This window comes from Orcinus orca, chromosome 2 (assembly GCF_937001465.1).
Source record: "Orcinus orca chromosome 2, mOrcOrc1.1, whole genome shotgun sequence".
Taxonomy (NCBI): domain Eukaryota; kingdom Metazoa; phylum Chordata; class Mammalia; order Artiodactyla; family Delphinidae; genus Orcinus; species Orcinus orca.
Genome location: NC_064560.1, coordinates 173,235,755 through 173,253,340, shown reverse-complemented (window position 1 = coordinate 173,253,340; position 17,586 = coordinate 173,235,755). Strand labels below are relative to the sequence as shown.

General features: G+C 45.3%; 2 protein-coding genes across 11 annotated transcripts in view; one reads left to right on the top strand and one right to left on the bottom strand.

The window, feature by feature from the left end:
• Positions 1–126: 126 nt before the first annotated feature.
• On the top strand, positions 127–16,865 carry FAM161B (FAM161 centrosomal protein B). Of its 6 annotated transcripts, XR_007475929.1 has the most exons (11): positions 127–298; positions 2,617–2,936; positions 3,707–4,257; positions 5,838–6,184; positions 6,671–6,798; positions 8,677–8,841; positions 9,068–9,167; positions 10,606–10,748; positions 11,809–11,942; positions 13,249–13,388; positions 16,150–16,865. XR_007475929.1 is itself a non-coding variant. In XM_049706768.1 (10 exons), the coding sequence occupies exons 1-10, from the start codon at positions 245–247 to the stop codon at positions 16,182–16,184; spliced, it is 1,977 nt and encodes a 658-aa protein (XP_049562725.1). In that variant the 5' UTR covers positions 127–244; the 3' UTR covers positions 16,185–16,865. The 6 variants fall into 6 exon arrangements, 4 of the variants coding, with proteins under 4 accessions (XP_049562725.1, XP_049562724.1, XP_033296528.1 ...); XR_004486951.2 differs by lacking the exon at positions 11,809–11,942; XM_049706768.1 differs by lacking the exon at positions 13,249–13,388.
• Positions 13,487–17,586, bottom strand: part of ZNF410 (zinc finger protein 410) — a 40,515-nt gene continuing 36,415 nt past the window's right edge. For all 5 annotated transcript variants that reach the window (XM_033400280.2, XM_033400244.2, XM_004262223.3 and 2 more), the window contains one exon: positions 13,487–14,280. In XM_033400280.2, the coding sequence (XP_033256171.1) occupies positions 14,242–14,280 (39 nt within the window). In that variant the 3' untranslated portion in view covers positions 13,487–14,241. The remainder of the gene's footprint in view (positions 14,281–17,586) is intronic.

The following is a 17,586-nucleotide window of genomic DNA, read 5'->3' as shown; positions in this document are numbered from 1 at the left end:
CCACCACCTCAAAACCGGAAGTATAACGAGCAAAAAGAATAGGCCAATCAGAAAACGAACTTTGCCTGCTTGGGCGGGATAGATTAGAGGCTGCCTGGGAAGGGGACTGGTTCGTGTATCCCCCTCGGAGCCAATCAGAGGCCCAAGCTAGAAAGGGGAGGAACCTGACCCGCTTAGCTTGCACCTCCACTGCCGCTGTCATCCCCGCTGTCTCCGCCGCTTCTGTCTCTTCCCCGCTGAGAAGATGACCGTGGGGAGGTCTGCGGGAGCCTCCGGCGGCGCTCAGTGGAGCCGTCAGGTGAGGGGAGAAAAAGAAGGGGAGTTATCGTGTCTGCGCCCCGGAAAGGAATCCCTAAGAGAGGAAACTGTTTGAAGTTGCCTTGGAGACAGACGGCAAGGGCGTGTCACAGGGGCGTGGGATTAAAACGGGCAGTGTTTACGGATGCGGAGGCGGACTCCGGGACCTGAACCCCTTGAGCCTTACGTCAGGCTCTTTATAGAACCATAGAAATGGCCCCCAGTTCCCGCTTATCCTCTCAACCACCCCAGGACTAATAGCACGATTGTTGTCTCCATTTTGTAGAAGAGAAAAATGAGGCGCAGAGAGATTACGAAATTTGCCCCCAAATTCATAGAGACAAAGTAAATTGGTGGTCGCTTAGGGGTTGGGGAATGAGGGTTAGGGAAAATAGGGAGTGACTGCTAAATGGAATGGGGTCTTTTGGGGGGTTATTAAAATTGTGGTGATGGTTGCACAACTCTGACTATACTGAAACCCACTGAATTGTACACTTGTATGAATTGTATAGTAGGTGTGAATTATATCAATAAAGTCGGGTTTTTTGTTTTTTGTTTTTTTGCGGTACGTGGGCCTCTCACTGTTGGGGCCTCTCCCGTTGCGGAGCACAGGCTCCGGACGCGCAGGCTCAGCGGCCATGGCTCACGGGCCCAGCCGCTCCGCCGCATGTGGGATCTTCCCGGACCAGGGCACGAACCCGTGTCCCCTGCATCGGCAGGCAGACTCTCAACCACTGCGCCACCAGGGAAGCCCAATAAAGTCGTTTTTTAAAAAAGGAATTCTCCTAAAATCACACGCTCTTTAGTAGCAGAGCGAGGGCTAGAGCACATACATACCTTTGACTCAGAATCCAGTGTTCTTTTCAGTATTAGAGCTGGACCCAGTTCAACCATCACCAAGTGTCACTTGGAGGCCTGCAGCGGCCCTTCCCAACTGGTTTCCAGCTGCAACCAACCAGTCACCCTGTGGGGTCCCATCATGGCGCCAGCCTGCTTCTTTCAGGATATCTCTTGCTACTATCCTCCAACCACACTGGCCCTCTTTCTACCTCTCCAAAAGTCCAAAATTTTGTCCCTGCCTCAAGACCTTTGTATTTGCTTTTCTTCAAACCCCAAACCCACTTACCCCAGATCTTAGCAAGGCTGGAGTTTTTCTCACCAATCAGGTGTCAATCTAGAAGTCCTCCGCAGTGAGAAAGTAAAAATCATCCCAGGACTGGGAAAGTAAAACTCAGACTGTAACAGACCCAGATGAGGCCAGCAGCAAGATCAGCAGAAATCAGTATTTCTCACAGGGCCACACTGTACCTGCAAAATGACTAATACCCCAAACTTCTAAATGATTATGCTTACTTATCAATTACTTACTCAGCCCTACTTTGCTCTTGTCACCTTTTGAATAAAAATTGCTCATTCACCCAGTTACTAAACTGTGCCCTCTTTCTGACGGCATCCATCCATCCTTGCTTCCCCTAACCCTCCTCAGAATCATTCAGGACAAGCCAACCCTAGAAAAAGCCCCCACCCCGTGCCAAGTTCCCTATACTTTCCCATGGTATGCTGTAGCAAATTAATAAACCTAGTTCTGATTACAGGTACATTCCTAGTGGTCTTTATCTGATGGGCTTTTATCAACAGAAAAGCGTCCCATAGCCACTCCATCACTCTATAATCGCACAGTTTCATTGCTTTTATTGGATTTATTACCGTCTTACATTAGCTTTCTCCCTTCACTAGGATGTAAGCCTCATGAGAGTAGGGACCTTGTTTGTCTTGTTCGCAGCCTAATACTCAATGCACATGAGGCACCCCATAAATATTTTCTGAATGAATGGAGTATTTAAGCCCAGTTGGATTTCCCACTTTCTAGGACTCTTTCAGCTCGACCACACTGTCTCTCCTGTTAATTACTCATTCCTAGTAACAGGGTAGGAATTAGCTAGAATATGAGGAAAGCAGCGGTATAGACAAGGGAAGCAGGAAAAGGAAGATTGGCAACAAGTAGGTAAAACCCAAGTAGGGCAGGTCCCAGAGTGTGGCCAAAGTTACAGGTAGGATTCCTGGAGAGCAGGGGTGCATGGTGAAGGTGGGTTCTCCATAAATGCTCACCGGACTGCATGAACCAACTTCAGCTCTCTGCTTCCCTTTCCCACCCTTCAACCAAGCACACCTCATTTACCAATATGTGAAATTTCTTTAAAGCAAGGAACACATTTTTCTTTGTCCCCCGCCTCAGTCCCTAATGTATATTTATTTAAAATGAAATTAGTAGTTTTTAAATCACAGTTTGACCCACAGTCTTACTCTATTTCATTTCAGATATTTCCCCCCAAATCCTCCTCAGACACAGAGGCAGAAGAGGAGCTGTGTGGGAATGGGCTGGTTTTGCCCAGGGCTGGCAAACTCAGTGAGTTCATCAGCCCAGAGGAGGAGACAGATTCTACTTCTGACTCAACTGCGAGTTTTTACGAGACCCTGCAGGCACTAAGGCAGAAAGACAGGTGGTGCCTGTTGGAATCCCTTTATCTGTCTGACCCAGACAGTGATGAAAGCCTCTCTGAAGATGATGAGGACCTGGAGAGTTTCTTCCAAGACAAAGGCAGGGGGAAGCCACAGGTGCAGTCCCCCCTCTCTCCGAGGTAAGGCAGTGCAGTTCAACAGCTGCCTCACTGCACAACTCTGGCCAAGTCACATCATGACTCTGGGCCTCAACTTCCTCCTCAGTAAAACAGAGACCACTCCTGCAAGTGCCACCTACCCAGGCTTCAGCCCAGAATCAGCCAAACGTGTTCTGGTTCCTACCCAGCAGTCCTGAATCACTTTGGGTAACCTTGAGTCACCTGAAGGTTTGGGATCAATTAAAGAGATGCCTTTCCCAAATATACTACCTCCCTGAGAATGGCAACAAGGTCCATTTCCCTTGGCCAAGCCCTGCTATATGCATATATACTTTATCTCATTTAATATTTACTTTCTCCTCCCAATCACCCTGTAAGTAGATATTATTTTTGCCATTCTACAGATGAAGAAATTGAGGTTCCAAGAGAACCTCGCTCAAGGTCACACAGCTGGTCATTGTTTGAAGCAAGATTGGAACCTGGGCCTGACTCTAAAGGCTTCCTGTGTACGAATGCACTCTTCTCTCTACCGAATGAAAATATTAAGAGTGCAAAGTGGCAATTCTCAGGTCCATTCTAAGGAGAGACTTTCTACTAGGGCTGCTAGAATGGCCTGTGGGAAGGAGAGAAGCCTGGTTGAGAAAGGCGCAGGCCTAGAGGCCTGTGGGGCTGCAATGTGAGGCTGAGAAACTGTGACCTGCTGGAAGGGAGGGGGAAGGAGGAGGATCTTGGAGGAGCCGGGCCTCCTGGCCCCCCTGTCCTCCACACACAGAGCTGCTCTCTTCCCACAGGTGTGGCTCCATGAGGCGCTGCAGCTCCTTGAGCAACCTGCCCGCCGATCTTCCCAAGGCTCAGCCTCAGCCACCCTCCAGCTCCAGGCCTCCCTCCCAGCACAGAAGCATCAGCTCCTGGGCTTCATCCATCACCGTCCCTCAGCCGTTCCGCATGACGCTGCGCGAGGCCTGGAAGAAGGCCCAGTGGCTGGCCTCCCCTGCCTCCTTTGAGCATGAGAGGCAGAAGGCCCAGAAGCAGGGCCAGGAGGAGGCCGAGTGCCACCGGCAGTTCCGGGCACAGCCTGTGCCTGCGCACGTCTACCTGCCCCTCTACCAGGAGATCATGGAGCGCAACGAGGCACGCAGGCGGGCAGGGATCCAGAAGAGGAAGGAACTGCTCCTCTCTTCCTTGAAGCCCTTCAGCTTCCTGGGGAAGGACGAGCAGCGAAAGAAAGCCATTCAACAGAGGGACCTGGTCGCCACAGCTAAGGCCAAAGTCCCCAAGCAGAAGGCCATCAGGAGGATCCCCACAGCCATTCTGGAGCCAGCCCTCGGGGACAAACTCCAGGGTAAAGACATCCTTGCCTCCTGCCTGCCTCCTGCCTGGGGGTACCAAGCAGTGCTGTGGGGGTTTAGTCGGGCTCAGGGGTCACCCTGGCTCGGAGATGGGCTGTTCGGGCAGACCCGCTAGAGGCCTTGCTCAGTGCAGGCCACGGGGTAGGGTTGGATCTGCCCATACAATGGGGGCGTCTAGTCGGGAGAGGAGTAGGAGGCCCCGGGTTCATCCCGTTGACCTCACCTGGCTCAGTGAGTGGATACGAAGGCCTCTGCGGCAGCACGGGTGCCGGAGCAGAGAACCAATGAGACATCTGAGTACCAGCCTAGGCCCGCACCACCACTAGCCAGCTGCCCCAAGGAAAGCCCCCCACATCCTGTGAGGTACTCATTTCAAGACGCATAGGTCAGTTAAAGGACTCTGGCTTTATTCGCTCATTCCGTAGCATGCGCCACGTCCCAGGCGTGAATAAATAGACGTAGAGTTTGCGGACATGGGAGGGAGACCAATAATTACAAATGTGACAAGTCACTTGCAGGAGTTAAAGGGGGAAGCCTAGGGGTCCAATGTCACCTATAATAGAGGGACCTGACTTAGAGTGTGGTGGGCGGTGGGAACAGTTAGGGAACGTCCCGAGGGAAAGTGAGCACTGTCCTGAGGGAAAGTGAGCACTGACCCTGAAGGAGGAGCCATGGTGAATTCAATGAAGAGGGAAGAAGAGTGTACCAGGCAAAGGTAATAGCATGGAGGTAAGAAAGCTGAGCACACCCAAGGTATGGAAAGGTAGAGGGGAGACAGAAGAGGAGCCGGGGGTGGGACAGACAGGCACAGGCCAGACCTGGGGCCTTGTAGGCCATGGGAGGGAGTTTGGACTTCATCCCAAGGGCAGGGGGAGCCACTGAAGGGTTTTAAGTAGGGTGGCTCACGATCAGATACGAAGCTCAGAAAGCTCACTCTGCTGTGGGGATAATTGTAGGGGGACAGGCAAGTCCAGAGGGATGTTGATCTGTAGGAGCCTATTTCAGTGATTCAACTGAGAAATTATGAAACTAGTAGCAGGGAGGATGAAAAGAGACTGGACCGGAGAGCGGTTAAAGAGGAGGAGGTGGCAGGACTGATGAGCGAGGAGGACATGAGAACAATGTGGGCAGTGGGCTTGGGCAGTTGGGTGGACGGTGGGGCCTCTGCCTGAGAAGGGAGACCTGGGAGAGGAGCAGGTGACTGGCCCATCCCTCCTGCTCCATCTCTGAAGAAGGAACCATAGAAAGTGCTCAGTAAGTGTAAATGGTAGCTGCTTCTGCAGCCTGATTGGCACATAGCAGTGGTGTCCTAGTCAACATTCATTAAGGCACTCTCCAGGAAAAAAAAAGGAAGTTGATTTGCAGTGTTTGCCATTTTCATGGTATAAATACCCCTATCCTGGCCAATTTCAAGCTTTCCACACGATGCCAACTAGCTCGGAAAATTCCTGAAAAGTTAATGCTGAGTTCCAGCACACTAACTGCGAGTGTTTAAGAGGGAAAGCTCGCCACACCTTTTGGTTTGAGGCTTGGTCCCTTCTCACCCCTTGCTCCCCTGACTTCTTCTCCACAGAAGCTGAGCTCTTGAGGAAAATTCGCATCCAGATGAGAGCCCTGGACATGCTCCAGATGGCCTCCTCCCCCGTTGCCTCCTCCAGTGGCCGGGCTGACTCACAGCCTCGAATAGCCACCCGGACCCGGGAGGAGAAGCTTGGGTTTCTGCACACTGACTTTGGATTCCAGCCTCGGGTGAATCCTGCCGTCCCTGACTATGAAGAACTTTACAAGGCCTTCCAGAAAAGAGCTGCCAAGAGAAGAGACACCAAGGAGGTGACTCGCAACAAGCCCTTCTTGCTGAGAACCGCCAGTCTGCGTCGTACTCCTCGGCCCTGTGATGCTGCTGCCTCTGAAGGGAGGAGGGTGAGAGCCCAGGCCGCTGCAGGAGGGTCAGGGCTGAGGCCCTAAACACAGGAGGGGCCAGGTCTCAATGGAAGGCACTTCTCATGACACTTTTCTATCTTAATTTTTTTAAAACACCAGCTCAGCTGTAAGCAGATCCACGGTTCCTAAAAATTTAAGACCACAAGAATACTTCCCTTCCTTCCCTCTCTGTAGAGGGATTTTTCAGAAATAAGTGCAAGCAAGTCTGGAAGGCAGGGAGTTGGGGTCAATTGCCATGTCCCAATACCAATTCCAAAGAATTCTTCTCATTTAATTAAAAACTTTGGGATTGATATCCAAGTCTTGCCCTGTTTAACTAAACTCAGGATCTCATTACCCTTGCCTTAACCCCAAGAAAGACCTGAAGATTCTCTCTGACTAGTCCTTCGCTAAAATTGAATCCTAGTTAAGATAGAAACTAATTGCACGTGCTGTCCTACCAATATTAGCCTTCATTTCTTCTAGGAATCTCCACAGCCACCCGGCACACCCCTGCCAAGGAGTCGTTCTCTGAGTGGGCTTGCTTCCCTCTCTGCCAACACCCTCCCCGTGCACATCACAGACGCCACCAGGAAGAGGGAATCTGCAGTCAGGTGAGTGGTCAGGCTGCATGAGACCCACAGTGCTCAGATCTTAGCCCCAATGCTGGAAAGCACTCCGCTGCTGGCCTTCTCTCCTGTTTATCAGAGAGACCGAAAGCGGTGGAAGGGGAGTCTTGATCAGGACAGGAATTCATGTGACTCTCCACACTTCGTGCTGGAGAACACTTAACCATCACTCAGCCAATATTCATGGGGGACTCACTTTGTGCCAGGCACAGCATTAAGGCTGGAGATACCTTATAGAACCTATAGTTTAATATCTAGTCTGAAATACAGAAAGGCAAAGAAGCAACTATCACATCTTGTGAGTAGCACAATGATGGGGAAATGCAGGGGACTGTGGCGGGGAGGGGCGGGGGCGGGCACTGGGCAGCCTGGGTCTTTTGTAATAGATGCCTGAGGTGAAACCTGAAGAATGAGAAGTCAGCCAGACAAAGGCTGGAAAGAAACAAGTTTCCAAACAGAATAACATGCATAAAGACCCACTGGTGAAAGAGGAAGGAAGCGTTAGGAACAGGAATTCAGAGAAGCCTGAACCTGTGTGTGTGACCCTGCCACAAAGAAGATGAGGCATCCATCGCATAGATTTGAGATTCTCTGAGATTCATCTTGGGGAACTATTAGAAGTCGGTTGGGAAGCAGGAGCCTCCTTATTTGTAACTCTTTAACTGACCTGACTCTGTCATGGTAGTCTCATCCAGACAGCACCCCAGCAGGAGTTCCCCCACTAGGCCTCTGAGCTGAAGTCAGCAGGAGAGGTCATGCTGTAACTGGTGGCTTAGCTCTGGGAGAGGACTGGCATCTCAGTGCCTTCCTGTGGGGCTCACAGAGGAGTACATGGAATCTACTTGGCTCTTTAAGACCCACAACAGGGATTTTGGAAATGTATTTAGAATCCAAGGTATACTCCCTCCTTCCTCAAATTTCACAGCGTTACTGAATCAAGGCTAAATGCATCAGAATCCTGAGGTCCCACTACGATAGGTCTCATGAACCAGACAGTGGCCCACCTGCAGAGAATGTCCATATCTCCGTTCTGGCAATAGGGAGTTTGACATATTAGCAGATTAAACTGTCATGCCCTCCTTCCTAATAAGTCCATTTGAATATAAACACCCTACTGCAAGAGTCTTGACTGTTTTTTCTTTTGGTAGAACTCTCCATAGTACCTTGTAGAATGATATTTGTACAAACTAAGTGCTGCTGGTTGACCCCAAATTGTGCATTGAGGGAGGCCCATTTCCAGTTCTCTGTGGAAATGCAGGTTTGTATTCCCAAAGGACCATGGACCCAGGCACCTTCCAGCCCACCATTTACAGCACAGTTGTCAAGGGCAGAGGCTTGGGAGTCAGACATCCTGGTTCTAATCTTGGCTTTTCCACTGGCATGCTGGGTAGCTTCAAGCAAGTTGTTTACCCTCCCTGAGGGTCAATCTTGTTGCCTATAAAAAGGGAGACTTACAGTCCTTACCTCACAGGGCAGTTATGAGAATTTACAAAAGCTAATGGCTATAAAGCACTTATTGGTGCCTGTCTGCACGTGGTTCAGTGTAGGTAGCTCAGCAAATGGTAGCAATTAGTATTATTTTGTTTCCAGATGGCAGGACACCTGAGTGTAAGAATATTTTAACTCATGTCTTTCAGTTCAATTAATGAACTTCTCCTGGGGTAGAAACTCACTGTCCATAGTGCTGGGAAGGCTTCATCTGCCAGTGCATTTAATCCGGAATCTTATTCTTTCTGAAATGCCAGTGTGGTAAATTACTCACCCATTCATAGAAAAAACCGACTTTCCAGAGAGGTTACTAAGATTGCTTTTAAGTATACCCAGGTTGGTCATTTGTATTCTTTTTTTGCCTCTTCCCTTTAGAAATTCACTTGAGAAAAAGGACAAAGCAGATCAAAGTACTCAGTGGTCGGAGATGCACAAAAAGAAGTGTCAGGCGATATCTAAATCTGTGACCTTGCGTGCCAAAGCCATGGATCCCCATAAAAGCCTGGAGGAGGTGTTCAAAGCAAAGCTGAAAGAGAATCGGTCGGTGTCCTCCGTGTGTCTAAGGAATAACTATCTTGGGAGCCATTTGCCTTGAAAATGGCAAAATGGGGTTATTCCAGTAGGCTCCTGTAAGCATAGTCAAGGATTTTGCCAGGCACAGTTAGGAATTTACCATGTCTGTGGGAGTTATTCCACTTAACTGAAATTAAAGGTATTCTGGATTGGAAAAACCTGGAATTCATTCTAAAAATCTTGTTAATTCCAGGAACAATGACCGTAAAAGAGCAAAAGAGTATAAGAAAGAATTGGAGGAAATGAAGAAGAGAATACAAATAAGGCCCTATCTCTTCGAACAAGTTACCAAGGTAAATCTAAACCGTCATTCACTTTCTTTCTGTCTTAGATGAAAGGGCTTTTAGAAATTACGAAACAGCTTAATATCTGGGTATTAAACACTTCCTTTAGGCTCAGATTCTAAATTTGGCTCATTTTATTACTACCATCTTTCCCCAAAGTAAGTAGTGCGCTGGTGAACATTGGACTGATTTCATCCAAGACTGGATTCCAAAGGCATCTATAAAGGGATATTTCACTTCCTGGGGTTTTCTCTATAGTCTAGCCTTCAGCTTGAATCAGAGTGGGGGTTAGATCCCAGGCATACAATTGACAGTTTGGCTGTGTTGGAGTATCTTTAACTTGCTACTGTCATGTCTCCTTCTGTAGTGCTGGTGCCCTGGGCACCCCCAGCCTCTACAGCTGTGGCACATTTATAGATCTTCAGGGGCTGAGATGCTCACAAGCACCCCACAAGGCCTCTTCCAGATTAAGTGGCTTTCTGGCTGGAAGAGTCACTTTAAGATGTTCTCTAGACTCCTAGGGAAGTTGGACACAGTTGAGATCTCCCTAAGGAAGCTCTGGGGCTACTTGAACAGTAAAGGCCACCATCCCAGATAGCTTTGAGCTGCATCAAGCTCTGTAGATCTCTCTCCTCTCCTGAGTTTCAAACAAAGTTGGCATTCCCTAGTGACCTGGTTCCAAATGTTGGGCATTATCTGTCCTATAGCCAGTGCATTATTTAGGCATTTCCTGGGTCCAGTCCTTCCCAATCCCCTACATATTACACACACACTGGACTGTCTTGGATTTACTTAGAAACTTGCATTGCTAAGTAAAAATTTCTCATAATGACGTTTGCTCTTCATGTTAGCTTTTTCCTAGCAAGCTCACTCTCAGATCTCAAAAGATCTTTCACCACTCTAGGAAAAATGCAAAGTACTCTATATGACTTTGCTCTTGAACACTTAAACAAACAAACAATAACCTTTTTTCTGGTCTACATGCATACCATCCAACCTGTTAAGAATGTTACAAGTGCAGCTTATTTTCAGTTTGTTATATTTCAGTGTTCCTGATGATGGTTTGGTTGCTTTTAAATGTTAAAAATGTTTTTAGTCCATCTTTTTCATCTGGGTCTCACTTGGTCTTCCAAAAATCTAAATCCTTGCCTCACAAAGGTGTGGTTCCCAAAACAACAGTTGGCATCTCCTGAATATTAGAAATACAGAATTGCAGGCCCCATCTGAGAACTACCTAATAAGAATCTACATTTTAACCCGATCTTCAGGTAGGTTCCTATGTACTTTAAAGCTTGAAAATAAGGCTCTAAGTAATTTTCATACAAATCTGTGTCCAGCACTACTGGGGGGGGGGGGTGGAAAAGCAGTATTATAAGCATACAGATTAAGCAAACAATTCAGAATTATCTGGTAATTCAGCTACAGCAAATTAACTTCCATTCCACAGGACCTTGCCAGGAAGGAAGCAGAACAACGGTATCGAGACACCCTGAAGCATGCTGGGCTGGATGAAGACTTTGTGAGGAACAAGGGTCAGGGCAACCGGGCTTTACAGTGGAAGGAGCAATCAGAAGTCCGTGATTGTCCCAGGTAATCGGAGATACTGCTGTCATCCTGCAGCTCTCAAGTCGCATCTCTAGTAATGCCACTCGGAGGAAGCTTTAGAACAGTCACTCATATTTTGAGATCACAATCCTGTATTTATAGAATACTAATCTAGAGATCTCCAAGTAACACATTTAAATTTGGTGAGTAGTGCAGTTGTGAATAAAATATAGCTATTGTGTATTAGGTCTAGATTCCTTCAATTTGAAACAGATCATTTTTCCAATCCCAGTCCAATGCCATCAGTCGAAAGTACTTCTACTTCAATTCTGAAGAAAAATCATGTATATTTTTACTTCCTATAAAATGATAAACTACACTCTTCATTTATTTTACTTATTGGATAAGTGAAAGTAAAAACCATTATAGGGCCACAATAAAAGCTGTAAATATCCTGTACAATCAAAGCCTTTCTTTTCCCCTCAGCTTGGTCACCATGGCTTGTTCAAATCTAGCTTTTTTAAAATAATAAATTTATTTATTTATTTATGGCTGAGTCAGGTCTTCTTCGTTGCTGCACGCGGGCTTTCTCTAGTTGCGCTAAGCGGGGTCTGCTCTTCATTGCTGTGCACAGGCTTCTGACTGCAGTGGCTTCTCTTGTTGTGGAGCACAGGCTCTAGGCACGTGGGCTTTAGTAGCTGTGGCTGTGGACTGTAGAGCACAGGCTTAGTTGCTCTGTGGCATGTGGGATCTTCCCAGACCAGGGCTCGAACCTGTGTCCCCTGCATTGGCAGGCACATTCTGCACCACTGCACCACCAGGGAAGTCCCAAATCTAGCATTTTTTAAAAGCAACTCACTAGCACCACCTCCTCCATTGATATCATATAAGTCAAAGGGAGAAAAGCACAGTATTTCTATTACTCTAAATTTTGTTTCAAGTCCTAGTAGCCCTTCCCCTAATTCCTATCTCAGTTTTCCCCCTAGAAATTTGCCTTTATACCCCATACAAAATAATGATAATGTTGAAACCATGCTTAAGCCTTACATGATGCTTCCTTTGATTTAAAATTTAAAATTTTATAATTCTTTAATTTATTCTGCAGCACTCATGAAACTACAAAACTCGGCATCAGGAATCCACGGCAGGATTTAGAAGAATCTCTAGAACAGCCTACAAGCCCCAAGAAAGAACTAGAGGAGCTGTCTTATGAATTACCAGATAATCTCAAATCATTTGGTTAATCAGTATACTTAAAACTACTGCTTTCGAATAATATCAAGCAGCTACCTTGGGGTTGAGTCAAGGCAGGCAAAACTTGGGTTTTGAGTCATGGTTACTTTTGGAGAATGGGGGAAAGAAAAGTAAATAACAGAGAATGGGCCAAGTAAATCAAAGTGGAGAAGTTCAGGGTAGAGGGATCAGAGCTAATTAAGGGTTCTTGCTTTGTGCCTCACACTTAAGCATACAGGTACAGAAAAAAGGGCATAAGCCCAAATGCCTACAGAGGCTAGTCAGGAAACACATGGGTCAAATGGGCTGGCTGTCAGATTAGTAGGAGATAGTAGAGACTAGAGAATATCAACCCTGATGGAATACAGGCCCAGAATTGCCAGATAAACCACATTTTCAACAGAAACCAGAAATGTGCATGTCGGCAACTAATTTAAAACTTACTGGGAATTCCCTGGCCGTCCAGTGGTTAGGACTCCACGCTTTCACTGCCAAGGGCGTGGGGTTCAATCCCTGATCGGGGAACTAAGATCCCACAAGCTGCGCAGCCCAGCCAAAAAAAAAAAAAATTATTTGGAAATAATATGTGGGAAAAACAAAACATGTTTGTATATCAGATTAGCCCATGGGGGATGACAAATTTGCAACCCCAAATACGGGGTTTCTTAGCCTCAGCACTACTGATATTTTGGGCCAGATGAGTCTATGCTGGGTGAGGGAGCTATACATTGTAGGATGGTTAGCAGTACCCCTGACCTCTATTTACTAGATGCCAATAGCACCCCTCTCCTCAGTTATGACAACCAAAAATGTCTCCAGATATTACGAAAAGTCCCCTGGGTGGCAAAATGTCCTTGGTTGAAAACCACTGTTCTAGTATAAAAGTAAGGCTACTGGAAGCCAAAACTGGCATTTTAAGAATACAAGTAATTGATATGAACTCAGTCTATCTAGCACAGGATAATTATGCATGTCATTAACAAATTAAGAACTATAATTACTTTATTTAAAACAGCAGTTAATTCTTTGCTGTTATCTGCTTAGAATGTGTCACTGTGTGCATGTGTGTACTATGTTAGCATGAGGTTCATTTTAATAAATTTGAAACTTCTGACAGCCATGATTTTCTAGTAGGTGATCTCTGGATACTTTTCTTCTCACCAATAATAATGAAATATTCTCTCTCAGTAACTCTGAAGACAGGATGATGGTAGCAAGAGTGCCTACTCTGACAGAAGAACCTTTCTCATGTTTTTAAAAGTATCTTTCTGGAAATATTCAAAAATATCTGCTATTATTGCCATTTTTCCAGACTCAAACATGGTCCTTTTGGTGATGACAAGAATGATACTCTGATAACTACCACGTGGGTTTGCTAGTTGGAGATGAAGATGCTCATGTCATCTTCCCGAAGACTTCTGAGCTCGGTTTTACCTGCATGGACTCCTGAGGGTAAATCAGTGCCCTATCTTAAAGGGAAAGACTGAATTATTTTCTTAATCTCCTCTCAAAAGGAAACAAATTTTGTTTAAAACAAGGAGCCAAAGAACTGACTGGCTGTTTTGTTTATTTAAAGGAAAAACAATTGAAGCTCTGAATCAGGTGATTTTTAACTTAAAAAAACAAAAAGCAAAAAACAAACAACCTCTTAACATGCTACTGTATGTTCCATAAACAAAGAAAGCAAAGTGGCCAAGTAGAGGTGTATAGGACAAGATAGTACCTCAGCCTGGGACAAGCAGGGATTCAAGTAATTTATTTTTTTGAAGACCAGTGGCAGAGAGTCTCTTACTCAGGTTGCTAAAGGGAGAATGTCACAACAGAACTGACATCACTCCCTTCTCGAAAGCAACAAGGCATCTTGAAAGCTTAACTTCTTGGTGAAGTTTTATGGTTGGTGGCAGGATTTAGTTCACCCATGTGAAAAGACAGCTCAGTATGGGATGAAAACTCTTCAAAGGAAAACCTCCCCTCAACAGTCTTACTGAGAAACTTCAGCCAACAAATAATCAAATTCACTTTTGGGAGAAGTCTATCCCAAAATTGTGCAGTGGGAAGAGAGGTAGGTACAGTTACCCAGCCCACATTCACTGCTTTCTTTCTTGTCTGAATCAGATGGTAGTTGAAGAGAAGCTCTCCTACAGTCATCTTCTAGGCCAGGAAAGATGAACAGAGGCAAAAGTGGGGTCCTGTCCTTCACAGATTCATTTTGGTTCTGGCAGACTGTGAGCCATAAGCATCCTGTTCCCACTACATGCACTCTGGGATCAGGTAGAGCTGATCTTCCAGGAGTCAGCACCCATGCTCATGTCCGTCCTTCAGTTAAATCTCCTTGGTTTAGTAACTGTAAGAGATTAAAAACAAATCTGGAATAGTTACCAGTGAATAACAGGAAAAATAATTCATACTAAGTGAAAGGTTTACAATTGGGGGTGGGGAATGCATTGCAGGGGTGAGTCAGGGACAGCTAGTTCCAAATCAGAAGATATGCACAGACTGATAGATCTCATTTATATACTGGCCTTGGGACAGCACTTTGACCATTCCTACTATAGCAGTAAAATATCCTGATAATAATTATAATATCCTGTAAGCCAAACTATTATTTGTGTAATCACATACTCACTAGTCAGTGATGGAGGAATCTATAACCACAGGGAAATCAGAACTGGTGGAACCAAAAATCTTACATCAGTCAGTTAGCCAAAGTACAGGCTGAAGGCTCAAGAAGAAGTAAAAGGAATGGAGTTCTACGTGAGAGCTACAACTCACTCATGAAAAATCCAGGGATTTCCTGGGCTTAAAATACCTTTCCTGTGATGAGGGAAGACAAGCCTGAGAGTCTCCAACAGGGTGGCAGCTACCGTGGACATTCTACTCTACATTCAAGGTTCCTGTTGAAAGGTGTTTTTGTATAATAATTGATGAAATTGGGTTCCATTTTATTATGAAAAGAAAATGAGATGGGAATAATACAGTGAAAACAGAATAAACATTGTTAAAATCTAATCAGATAAATTCTAGAGCTGGAGATATATTTATTTGGTGATCTTAATTTAGATGAAGGTAATTTACATAGTAGAATTCAATGGTATGGAATTTAAAGAAAAATTTTAAACTTAGAGAAAGAAAGCACAGATTTCATTTGATACTGTGTGGTAGAGATTAGGAATGGTGTATTTTTAATCTAGACCAAGATCCAGATGTTTACACTGTAACTTAGCAATGGCACTTTATGAGAAATGTTAAAGAATTTGTAATTTCTGTTTTCCTCCTTGTTTTATTTGGGAAATATTCTAAGATATAGTCAAAGCTAACTGGCAATCACTTATACTGGTTCTTGAATTCAAGAATGTGAAGTCAGTGTGGCTATGGAGCCCCATTTGGGATGACCTTTAGTCCACAGAAGGTCAAAAGCCCTGGGGTCTCAGCTGGGTCTGCACAATGAGTCCTCTGTCTGATTCTCAGAAGACCTGGCCACACTGAGGAAAAATCAGAATTGCCCAATTTGAACCATCTGAGTGAGAGTTAACTTGTAGTTTTTCATATACTTTCCATGATAATTTCTGACACTTGTTCTTGATAAGTTATTTTTATTTTTAGAGCATATTTACAGGAGTCCAATTAGAAGTGCATCAGCAGATTCTTACAGGTCTGATCTACAATGCATGCTGATCTTTAAAAAACAATTTGGAATGGGCGTGTGTTGTTTTAAGGGTTGCTATTGCCTTCTCCTTCTCTGGCATCTGAGAATAATCCCTAAGGAGTCAATATTCCTCACTCACTGGAGGAACAGTCAGTACCTGGACCCCGGATGAGGAAGAGGATGAAGCCTGGAGCCTTTAGGGACTTATAGCTTGAAAAAAAATGAAGGTATTGAAGGATGTGATAAGCCCACCTTCAGAAGGAAAAGGAGGGGATGAGCAATGAAAATGCCTTGATGGGAGGAAGGTAATAATGGTATAGTAAAGGAAAGACAAAAGAAGTGAGGCTCAGACAGAAGTTATATTTGTAAATACATAAGGATCCATGAGGAAGAAGTGATAGTGAAGGATTTTCAACTACATCTAAGGGCAGCACTTTCCTCTTGCGGTGTTAATATTTTTCTATTAAGCATCTGAGGCTTCCATTCTGAAACTGGGTGCACAGGACTTAAAGGCCCTTTGTGTTCTCCTGGAGTGAAGGCCAAGTTTTCCTTTGTTTTTTTTTTTAGGTAGTCCGTGTTATTGTGTCTGCCTGAGGCTGTGAGTGAGCATCTCCCAGACAAGGACACTCGGAAGCCAGCTACAGGTTCAAGAGAACAAATGTGCTATTACTGGACTTTCTGCATACACAAATCTGACCATGTCATACCCCATTTAAAACCATGCAGTGGCTACCCAGTGCCCCCAGGATAAAATCATGTCCTATAAGGCCCTTAAAGAGAAGAACCAGCTTGTCTTTCCTGCTCTCATTTTTCCATCCCACACCAATCTCTCCATTCCATGTCCATCACACTCAACCCTTTGTGGTTGCATAGTCAGGCGTGCTCCCTCTCCTTTGTACACATTGCTACCTTTACGCCTGTTCAATTTCTTCAAATCTCTCCCACTTCTCCATCAAGATGATTGCTATTCATCCCTCAGGTCTCAACTTAAACTCTAAAACTTATTCCCTGACTTCCCCCAAGACTAACACTACTACCCGGTATAAAAATTGCCAGTTCACTGACCTGTTGCCCTTCCCATTCTAAACTGTACAGCACAACTCCAGGGGCATCATTTACATAGCTATGGAGTTATGAAAGGCAGAGGTCCTAACTCTGACGCTAAGCTCTTTGAGATAGAGATTATATTTTGTTTACTACTGTATAGCTAGTACCCAGCAGAGTGCCTTGCACACATCAGGTACATAATATCTGTTGAATGAATTATCTTTATTCATCTGGCATTTATTTGGGGTAATCTGGAGTGCTTCAATTAAAAAAGGTATTTAGCAGTATGGGAGAGAAAAACTCCAAAGTTTCAAATATAAAAAAAGAAAACGTTGGGGGCTTCCCTGGTGGCACAGTGGTTGAGAGTCCGCCTGCCGATACAGGGGACACGGGTTCGTGCCCCGGTCCGGGAAGATCCCACGTGCCGCAGAGCGGCTGGGCCCGTGAGCCATAGCCGCTGAGCCTGCGTGTCCGGAGCCTGTGCTCAGCAATGGGAGAGGCCACAACAGTGAGAGGCCCAAGTACCGCAAAAAAAAAAAAAAAAGAAAGAAAACGTTGAGTGTTGTGGATTGGTATGTCAGGATAATAATTTGTACTAGGTACAAAAAGAAGGGGATGACTTTCCTGAACTATTTCAGAGCAACCCAATAGTTAATGCAAGTATTTCTTTTATAGAAGAATCACAGTTAATAAAAGCAGAAGAAAAAAGAGAATAAGGTATCACTGTTTTGCAAGCCCTAATGAAAAACAGATCTAGGCCATGATCAGTAATGGTTGCCAAAACTTTTACATAACCCACTGGTCAATCTTGAGATCAGTAAGAGGAGAACAACCAAATATCACGTGTCTCCTGATGAGATGTAGTAGGAAGCAAGAGTACCACCTATAAAATATTCTTGCCAAGAGGAAAAACAAACGGTAATCTAATCAAGCCTCTAAACGTAATTACCAGTTTTC